The sequence below is a fragment of the Chenopodium quinoa genome, unplaced genomic scaffold, assembly GCF_001683475.1.
Source record: "Chenopodium quinoa cultivar QQ74 unplaced genomic scaffold, ASM168347v1, whole genome shotgun sequence".
In the NCBI taxonomy this organism is placed as follows: domain Eukaryota; kingdom Viridiplantae; phylum Streptophyta; class Magnoliopsida; order Caryophyllales; family Amaranthaceae; genus Chenopodium; species Chenopodium quinoa.
The window spans coordinates 1813120-1822256 of NW_018742292.1; the positions used below are offsets into that span (position 1 = coordinate 1813120).

The window sequence follows — 9137 nt, forward strand, 5'->3', positions numbered from 1 at the left end:
TCATTTGGATTTTTAAACTATTAGTATTTCAATACTATTGGTTACTACTAGTAACATTCTACTACTTGTAATATCTAGTTATCTACTACTAATGCTTACTATACGTCTACTACCTACGTATAATACTACTACTACCACTATGTACTACTCATATTATATACTCCAAACCACTACAATTATTATCATTATTACCTTGATGGATTTTTAAAAATTGATTTATAAAAGTAACTATTAAATTATAAAAGGGTTAAATTAATCAATTGTTCATGCACAACTAGTAAAGTTGGTATTTTATTCCTTGTGTCTATGAGTTGAAAAATATTTGATTAGAACTATTGGTTTGTTATAGGAGGAATTTCGGGTTCGAAATTAGAAGTTCCGTACTTGTATGCAAGGATCAAGGTACGTACACGTGGCTAGATCTTTTAAAAAGTGACTTCTATATGCAAAGTGATTTACATGTTAAGTGATTTCGAACAATGTTTAAATGATTGTGAAATATTTCGGTGAAACATGTTTTAAGTGTTTGATCTCAAATGTTTAAATATATCATATGGTTGATTATAAACTTGTACTGATATTCAAGATGTTTTAAAAAGGAAGTTTTATTGTTTAAATTATCCCGAGTATGGGATATTGGAAAGTTTATTTAACAGGATTTACTCCTTGGATTTTTGGATTTTTAACTCCCACTATGCGGAGTAAGTTGAACACTATGGACTTTGTATGACCTACTATTTCCCCTTGATATCACTATGTAAAGGAGTGACTAGCTTGGGGGGTGTGCACACTTAGATGAGAAAATGGTTAATGAAAATATGGATTAATCCACCCTATGAGGAATTATCTTTGGAAAGTTGGTTATTTCAGAAATTGATTCTTTTGACAAGCTTTTATACATGAATTTCTATTCATGAATGGTTTGGATAAATTATGATTTATTAAAGTTAAATCTCTTCGAAAGCATGTTTAATTAATTAAATCGATTTACATGTCTAGCATTTGTATGTACTTAGCATTTTGGCTAATACGTATTTGTTTTGTTTTGGCTTTGCCCTACTCATCATTTTGATGAGTAGATAGGTGATGGCGATCGAACAACGTAAATTATATGCTACATTGGGGACGATGGGCGGTGATCACCTAGTTTAACTTAGTAAACATAGTATTAGTGTTGTAGTTACTTTGGAAGTATTTTAAAACTATTACTATTATTAAATAAAGATAAGTACTATTTTCCGCTGCAAAACTCTGTTAAGCCTTGCGTAATCACGTGGTGGTAATACTCCCAAGTTACTCCTTAAAGTTGGATTATTATTGTTAATATTAGAGAATAATATGGGGGTGTTACAGAGCCGCGGAGCTGTTCTTTAGGAACGTGGTCAAGTACTTTGGCCTTCCCCAAGATATAATAAGTGATCGCGACACTCGATTTACGGGTTACAGTTGTTTAACCAGTTAGGTTCGCAGTTGAAATTTTCGACTGCGAACCACCCTCAAACGCATGGGCAGACGGAGCGTATTAACGCGCTGCTTGAGGAATACCTGAGGCACTATCTGATTACCTCTCAATGGAATTGGACGGCGCTGTTAGAAACATCCCAATTTTGTCATAATTTACACCAGAGTAGTGCAACAGCTTCTATTGCGGAGGTTTGTTCTTAGTAGTGCGTGCATTATTCTTCTCGTTCTACTAATTATTGAGGTTGGTGTTTGCTTCTTTTTGGTTTATTTGAGGAAGCATATACAACTACTGTTTTTGTGTCACTTTAAGGGGAAGCTTTACTACGTGACATGCCTCTTAATTATTTTGGTTATTTGTTGTCTTCAAATTAGTGGGTGCAAGTTGGTTTCTTGTGCTTCTATCTTGGTTTGTGTATTGTGGTGGTACATTTCTTAATCGTATTTGTGCTTCAATACGTGTCTTTTGATTCGTGTGGTTGGTTTCATAGCTCTTATTTCCGTTTCTTATTGAGCTAGTCTGGTGATTTTTTTTTTTTTTGTGCGTGTGGTTGGTGCTTCATTGTGTTACTGGGTTTTTACTCTTGTTAAGTTGGTTTGTTGATTGAGTTAGATTGGTGCTCTGATTAATGGGGGCTCAATCTAACTGTGCATTTGAGTCTATTATTGACGCAGATCGTAGGAGTGTTCCTATTATTGGCTCAATCTAGCTGTCGTTTAGCGCTCGAGTTCGTCGTCTCTTCAGAACTATAATTCTGTTGATTGGCTCATTGATACTGGGGCTTCAAATCATATGTCTGGTAATATTGATTTATTCACGAATTTATCTGATATTTTACCTCCTGTTGGTTTGCCTAATAGGAAGAGCACTACTGCTACAAAAGAAAAGGAGAGTTATTCTGTCTAATAATTAAACTCTTGATAATGTTCTTTATGTTCCTGCTCTTAAATGCAACTTGTTGTCTGTGTCTCAACTGTTAGAAAAACTATCCTATTTTGTTATGTTCACTGACAAGCTATGCATTATTCAGGACAGCAGTTTGAGGAACCTGATTGGAGCAGGGGAGCAGTGTGATGGGGTCTATATTTTTCGGTTGGTTCGTGCTCGGAATCCACATGCAAACAAAGTGGTGATTTCAGATGCGAGTTTGTTATGGTACAAACGTCTTGGTCATCCATCGATGCAAGTGGTTAGTTCTCTTCCGGGTTTTTCTCGTGGTACTCATGGTTATAGTGGTTCCTTTAGTTGTTTATTTGATTGTGACATTTTTTTATGGGGAAAAAACCCCACAACTCTTTTCCACTGAGTACGAATAGAGCATCTGGTATATTTGATTTGATTCATTGTGATATTTGGGGTCCGAATAAGATTTTGTCTAGTAGTGGTGCTCGGTATTTCTTAACCATTGTTGACGATTTTTCTCGTTCTACTTGGGTGTTTTTTATGGGTGGAAAATACGAAGCGTCATAGTTGATTCGTGAGTTTTGTGCTTTGGCTAAAACTCAATTTGGTCGTAAGGTGAAAGTTGTTCGTAGTGATAATGGTCAAGAGTTTCTTAGTTTTGGGTCTTTCTTTGCACAGAAGGGTATCTTGCATCAAACGTCGTGTGTTGACACGGCTCAACAAAATGGTAGAGTTGAACGTAAACATCGTCAAATTCTCAATGTGGCTCGTGCCCTTCGATTTCTAGCAAAGTTGCCTAAGTATTTTTGGGGTAAGTCTGTTATGATTGCTGTTCATTTGATTTACAGGACTCCGACTCCGGTTCTTCATAAGAAAACCCCTCATGAGTGTTTGTTTGGTCAAGTGCCGTCTTATGATAGCGTTTGGGTTTTTGGTTGTCTTGCTTATGCTAATCGACCTCGGATTAAAGATAAATTTGAATCTCGCTCTTGGAAGTGTATTTTTGTAGGTTATCCTTATGGAAAGAAGGGTTGGCGTCTCTATGATTTAGATACAAATGAGTTTTTTGTTAGTCGGGATGTGTAATTTTTTGAAGACAAGTTTCCGTATCTTAAATTGCTCCTCGATGCACGTCGTTCACAGTGGGAACGATACTTAGCAAATCCCCCTATTTGGGATGATGTTGAAGACAAGTCTTTTGTAATTGATGCGGAAAACGCTGCTGCAAACATATCCCGACCAGCAGGGTCCGCAACCTAGCCGCGTTAGACCGAGCTCAGCCACAGCCATACCGCGGAGGGGTTTGCCTAGCCAACCCAACAGCACCCCCGCATGCCGAGGCCAGCAGGTGCTAGTCCTGGACACCCCCAACAGCCTGGTGCTACAGCCTGGGGAGCTGGCAGTGAAGACGCACAACAGCAACAGTCTGCCCAACACACCCCGAGCAGTGTTGGCAGTACAGGCGAGCAGCAGCAGGCTGCTGCCCAGCCTGGGCAGGTGGCTTCCAGGCGTGTGGTGCCTCCGGTGGGCTCCGGTCAGCCTACCGGAGGTGGTTCCGGTGATGGTTTTCGCTCCAATGTGGTTTGTGAGCAAGAAAATATGGATACTAGTGGTTTTACTCGTTTCGATAATTGTAATACGCGATCTTCTAGTGTTGCAGAGCGTGAATTTGAATACTTGAGGGGGAGTTTGTCGAATAATTTGGGTCGTGGTCATCGTGAAAAACGTCCTTCTTCGTGGCATCGTAATCTCATACTATCATTACTGAAAATATAGACCCATATACATCAACTGTCGTCCCTCCTCAATCATATTCCTCAGGTAAACCTTTCCCTATAGCTTACCATGTTGAATATAATTGTTTTTCTATGAGACACATGTGTTTTTTTGGCGACGATTACTAAGGGAAAGGAACCGTCTTCGTTTAAAGAGGCAGTTAAAGACGTCGGTTGGCGTAAGGCAATGCAAGATGAGATTGACGCTCTAGAGCATAATGGCACATGGACCATTGAGGATTTTCCTCCTGGTAAGAAGGCTATTAGTAGTGGTTGGGTGTATAAAATTAAGTACACCGACAAATCAAAGGTGGAACGTCTCAAAGCTCATTTGGTGGTTCATGGCAACCGGCAGGTTGAAGGTGTTGACTATAATGAGACGTTTGCTCCAGTTGCAAAGATGGCTATGGTACGTATTTTTAGTTGTTGATGTGTCATTGAATTGGGTGTTACATCAGATGGATGTCCATAATGCTTTTCTACATGGTGATTTGGATGAAGAAGTGTATATGCAGTTTCCTCCAGGGTACGGTACTCCGACACCTGGCAAAGTTTGCTGGTTGCGGAAATCTTTATATGGCTTGAGACAAGCCCTGAGACAGTGGTTCTCAAAGTTGTCGAGTTCTCTGCGAGGTTTTGGGTTTAAAAACTCATATGCTGATTACTCCTTATTTAGCTATGGACAGGGTAGTGTTTCTTTGCATGTTTTAGTATATGTCGATGACTTGGTTATTGCTGGCTCCTCTCATGATGCTATTGTTAGGTTCAAAGCCTATTTATGCAAATGCTTCTATATGAAGGATTTGGGTTTTCTTAAGTATTTCTTAGGCATCGAGATTGCTCGGAGTCCGGAGGGCATCTTTCTTTCTCAACAAAAATATGCTCTAGATATTTAGACAGAGGCAGGAATGTTGGGTTGTAAACCCATTGACACATCGATTGAGCAAAATCATCGTTTTGCACATGCATCAGGTGAGCCATTCGCTCATTCGGAACAGTATAGTCGTTTGGTTGGTCGTTTTGTTTACTTGTCGGTCTCTCGACCAGAGTTGAGTTATTCAGTACATGTTTTGGCACAGTTTTTGAGTGTTCCACAGATTTCACATTGGGATGCGACCATTCGTGTCTTACGCTACCTTAAGGGTAGTCCGGGACAAGGTATTTTGTTGCAACCTACGACGGATTTACGCTTGACGGAAATTTGTGATAGTGATTGGGCGGCGTGCCCGTTGTCTCGGCGTTCTTTGTCAGGTTATTTTGTTTTCTTAGGTCGTTCCCCTGTTTCTTGGAGGACTAAGAAACAGCCTAATGTCGCCATATCCTCCTCTAAAGCTGAATACTAGTCTATGGCTCTCACGTCTCGTGAGTTGAAATGGTTGAAAATGTTGTTTTTTATTCTTGGTGTTAAGCATTCAAAGCCTATGCAGTTGTTTTGTGATAATCAGTCGGTTTTGCATATTGCTAAGAATTCGGTGTTTCATGAACGTACGAAACATATAGAGGTAGACTGTTATTTTGTTCGTGATGAGTTGATAAACGGTAATATTTCTACTTCATATGTTTCGACAGGTCATCAGTTGGCAGATATTTTCACCAAGGCTCTTGGACGTCAACATTTTGGTTTTCTCTTACGCAAGTTGGGCATTCGTGATCTACATGATCCAACTTGAGGGGGAGTATTAGAGTTGGTTTTGGTGTATTTATGTTAATATTGAATTTATGTTAATTTTATCGGGTTAGGAGTTTTAGGCTAATTAAGTTTCCTTATGTATTGTGTATATATATGAGTTTATGATCAATACAAAGCTAAAGTCGTTTTCTCCAATATTTCCTTTAGTTTAACACTCATCCCCATTACTTTTCTCTATCCTTCTCCAATCCCATTCCCATTATTTTTCCAAATCTCTGGCTTTTCGTTGATTCGGTGGTTTTGAGGGTTAGTGGGTTCAAGGATTTTCTAGATCAGAGTTTCTTCGTGAGTTAATAGGTTTGTGGGTTTGTTTGGTATTTTGTGCGCCTGGTGGTGGTTGGTTCAATGGTTTGTGCGGCTTATTGGTTATTTGTTCGATGTTTTGTGTGTCTTGTTGGTCATTTGTTTGATGTTTTGTGTGTCTCGTTGGTTATTTGTTCGATGTTTTGTGTATCTTGTTGGTGATAGGGGATGTCACGCGTCAGCCACTGATTGGCCCTTTGGGGCCTCTCCTAGGATGACACATGTCGCCTTCTAATTGGGTCACGTAGCCCGCGTATTTTGCCCAAATCAGTACTTATTTAGAAGACCAAACTTTTATAAAGTTGTTAGTGATCCACTACCATTTTCTGAAAACCTTTCCAATTGTTAAAGAAATGGATCCGGCCATCTAGCCTAAAGAAGAAGTATAACAACAACTACTAGTATTATTTTGGAAATTTTGACAATTACCACCTTCTGTTTAGTCCATTTTAGCAATTACCACATTCTATATCTTTTTTTTTTGAAAATTACCACATTCTATTTTCAAAAATATCAAAAGTTACCACCTTCTTGCCTCCCAACTACCACATGACGTCATATTGGGCTCATTCTTTCCCTTTCCTCCCTACTTCCCTCACATTTCTCATTCCTAACTCGATTCTCATCCCCCCTTTCACTTTTTTTCCCCCAAACAATCAAAAACACTTCAATTCACTCCTCCAAATCAAAATTGACGAACAAATATTGGTGGTTTGGGGAAAAAAGTGAAAGGGAAGATGAGAATCCAAATAGGAATGAGATATGTGAGGGAAATAGGGAGGGAAGGAAAAGAATGGGCCCAAAATGACGTCATGTAATAGTTGGGGGGCAAAAAAGTGGTAACTTTTGATGTTTTTAAAAGTAAAAGGTGGTAATTTTCAAAAAAAAAAAAAAATAGAAGGTGGTAATTGCTAAAATGGACATAACAAAAGGTGGTAATTGTCAAAATTTCCTATTATTTTACTGAACATACATAATTTTTTACTAAATTAAAATAAATTTTACGGATTAACAATTTATTTAGACTACCAAACTACTATATATTAAGGTGTTGGTATTACAGTATACTACTATTTTACCATCAAACCTTCCAAATAAATTGTAAAAGAAATGGATCCAGCCATCTATCACGAAGAAAAAGCAAAAGGGCAACTATTAGATGCACAAGCTCATATATGGAGTCATGTTTTCTACTTTCTCAAATCCATGGCCTTAAAATGCGCAATTGAACTAGGCATTCCAGACACCATTCATAAACATGGCAAACCAATGACTCTTAAAGAGCTAGCCAATTCACTTCCTATCCTCCCTAACAAAATTACCTCTCTTTCGCGCTTAATGCGCCTTCTTGTATCCTCCAAATTCTTCTCTATGAAAACTTTAGCCAACGGCGAAGAAGGATTTGCTCGTACATTGAGCTCCCAACTTCTGTTGAAAGAACACCCTCTTTCGCAAGCTCCTTTTGTTGTTGGAATTCTTGATCCACGGCTTACTGATTTGTCTCATAATTTAAGTAGTTGGTTCAAAACCGAGGCTGAGTTTTCTTTCCATATCGCTCATGGGAAGAGTGTTTGGGAATTAGCTGGCAAAGATTCGGAATTTAATGATATCTTTAACAAGGCCATGGAAAGTGACTCTTGGTTTGCTACAAGCTTGTTGGTCTCTAACAATGTTTTAAAAGGCTTACTTGAAGGAGTTGAGTCGTTTATCGACGTCGGTGGTGGTAACGGAGCGACAGCTAAGGCCATTTCTGAGGCTTTCCCATGGCTGAAGTGCAGTGTACTTGATTTACCACAAGTGGTTGGAGGGTTACAAAAGGATGGTAGCAACGTCAACTTTGTTGCTGGTGATATGTTTAAGGCTATTCCTCATGCTGATGCTGTCTTACTTAAGGTATGATGACCTCATTTTTCTCTATTGAAATTGAAATTGAAAATAATTAGCTAATACGTAGCATTTAATATGCTTAGCATAATCAAAACTAATGTAGTACTTTTATAAATAAAAAGTGGATGTATATAACTATATATATATGTGTCGTGGTTTATAGTCAAAGACAACTAGCAAAATATTATACTTTTGTATGATGTGGGATTGTGATTTGATGCAAGGTTATTGGAAAGGATACCTTAATATCTTCTGACAGATGAGTATAGGCTTTGTATCATGCTTAAAGATTCTTATTGAACAAGGTTAAAACATTAATAAACTTCTATCGAAATCCAAAATAGATAACATAAGAAGAAATGACACATTTAGTATTTACAAGTACTTAAATCTCTTTCTCCTTCACTATCTTTTCTTGATATCTTATTCTCCCTATTACCATGCTATTGACGGGACATGTCTAAGAAATCGTATGGGACTAACATGTTTTGGCCTAATAAAAGGTGATGATCTTTGACCCATCCAGTTTTTGACCACATTCAAACTTAATAACCCAACCAATGCAATAACCAAGTAATACTTCATTTGTTCTCAAAAAAAAAAAAAAAAAATAAAAAAAAAAAATAAAATAAAAAAATAATAATAATAATAATAATAATAATAATAATAATAATAATAATAATAATAATACTTCATTTAGACAATTAGGAGTGCAACTTAACTTAGAAATATTTTAATAATAACAGGACACACTTTCTTTATAAATACCATGAGTAGTAGGATCCCTATCGTATCCCTGGGGTGGAGGCTGAAACCAGTCAGGGTAGATAGCATCGTCGGGAATGTTGCCCTGACGAGTATAATCATCGTATATAGGGTAGAGAGCTCTACCCTAGTTCCTCTCAAGATACCCTAATCTATGGTCAATGGAGCCTACCATCCTCCTAAGGTCAGTGTGGGAATGCTCGACATGTCCTAAAGCCTGACATATACTCTAAAGGTCCCAAACTGGGTCAGAGTCAACGTGGGGGACAGAGTGAGACATGCGAGGTGCAGAAAATGCTACCTCGGGCTCAAGCTGAGGTGGTGGAACCGGTGGTGGTACTGGTGGTGCTTG

General features: G+C 38.2%; 2 protein-coding genes across 2 annotated transcripts; both read left to right on the top strand.

Annotated features, from left to right (window-relative positions):
• The first annotated feature begins 5048 nt into the window (after positions 1–5048).
• Positions 5049–5483, top strand: LOC110686693 (uncharacterized mitochondrial protein AtMg00810-like). The gene has a single exon (XM_021863301.1). The coding sequence runs from the start codon at positions 5049–5051 to the stop codon at positions 5481–5483; it is 435 nt and encodes a 144-aa protein (XP_021718993.1).
• A 1749-nt stretch (positions 5484–7232) lies between these two features.
• Positions 7233–8032, top strand: LOC110686702 (trans-resveratrol di-O-methyltransferase-like). Its single transcript, XM_021863310.1, has one exon. It carries the CDS (start codon positions 7244–7246, stop codon positions 8030–8032), a length of 789 nt encoding a protein of 262 aa, XP_021719002.1. The 5' UTR covers positions 7233–7243.
• Positions 8033–9137: the final 1105 nt, after the last annotated feature.

What these genes read in the sequence shown, in the direction of transcription:
- LOC110686693 (XM_021863301.1), top strand. Translation starts at nt 5,049, where the DNA reads ATGTTGGGTTGTAAACCCATTGACACATCGATTGAGCAAAATCATCGT.
- LOC110686702 (XM_021863310.1), top strand. Translation starts at nt 7,244, where the DNA reads ATGGATCCAGCCATCTATCACGAAGAAAAAGCAAAAGGGCAACTATTA.